Source organism: Carlito syrichta, unplaced genomic scaffold (assembly GCF_000164805.1).
Source record: "Carlito syrichta isolate Samal-C Ts95f unplaced genomic scaffold, Tarsius_syrichta-2.0.1 Scaffold4102, whole genome shotgun sequence".
In the NCBI taxonomy this organism is placed as follows: Eukaryota; Metazoa; Chordata; class Mammalia; order Primates; family Tarsiidae; genus Carlito; species Carlito syrichta.
In genome coordinates, this window is record NW_006948198.1 from 468 (window position 1) to 1,645 (window position 1,178).

Sequence of the window (1,178 nt, forward strand, 5' to 3'; positions counted from 1 at the left end):
AGCATCCCCACCCCAGTATCCCTATCCCTGGCCTTCCTAGACAGATCTGAGGACCATGTGATTAGGCAGTCCATACCTTCAGGGCAGGTGCATTCTGGTTTCTGAAACACCAGAGAATCCCCTGGCTTAAATGGTTAACATACCCTAAAGTTTGAAATGTTGTGGTTATATTCAAATTCTGTGAATTATCACAATTTCTGCTTTGAAAACCTAGAATGGCTTCATGAATTTCAATTATCCCATAATACAGACTTCTTAAATCATGAGAGGCATTGTAATGTCTGTGCTGCTGGGGCTGAGGAGGAGGAAAGAGAGTTAGGGTGCACAGGAGCTTTCAGGACTTCTTCTAACAAAATCTACCAATGACATTCAAAACCTGACACAGCAGATGGAGGCACCAGAAAAGGCATCTGGTGCAGTTTCAGCCTCACCTATCTGGGTGGTTTTTGTCATGCCTTGTAACACTATAGGAGGAATACTGTCATCCTGTCGACAGTAATAAGTTGCAACATCTTCAGGCTGCAGACTGCTAACGGTGAGACTGAAATCCGTCCCACGTCCACTGCCACTGAACCATGATGGGACCCCTGAATGCAATCTGGTTGCATCATAGATCAAGAGCTTAGGGCCTTTTCCTGGTTTCTGCTGATACCAGGATAACTCATTGCTAATACCCTGACTTGCCCAGCAAGTGATGGTGACTCTGTCTCCTAGAGAAGCCGAGAGGGAGGATGGAGACTGGGTCATCTGGATGTCACACCTGGCATCTGAGATTGAAAACATAAAAAAAAATCCACACAATTAATCATGCTATAAGAGGGCTTATAAGTAGTCACCACACTAGCTCAGTCAATTGCTAGAGTTCTCCCTCCTTACCTGGAAGCCAGATCAGCAGGAGCCCCAGAAGCTGAGCAGGAGCTTTCATATCCATGCTGTGTCTTGACTGGGACTGACTCCTGCACAGGGTATGACCAGCCTATTAATAAGTCTTCAGGGTAGTGGACTGTGCTCCAGAAACATGCAAATCATCAGGGAATGGGGCAGACTAGGCATAGCTGCAGGACTGGGTCATCTCAGTAACTCAGCACAGGTGCAGTGTCTCATGAAAGACAAGGGCAGCACAAATTTGCCTGCAGAGAAAATATTTCTCTCTAGATGACCTATTGTTACAAAGGATA

At 45.8% G+C, this 1,178-nt stretch overlaps 1 gene segment (V, D, J or C); it reads right to left on the minus strand.

Moving 5' to 3' along the window:
• Positions 1-431: 431 nt before the first annotated feature.
• LOC103274901 lies at positions 432-931 on the minus strand (the record flags this gene model as incomplete). The annotated part of the segment is given in 2 exon segments: positions 432-767; positions 877-931. Coding segments are annotated over 2 exon segments (391 nt in total), but the record flags the coding sequence as incomplete, so codon positions are not given.
• Between the last annotated feature and the right edge of the window lie 247 nt (positions 932-1,178).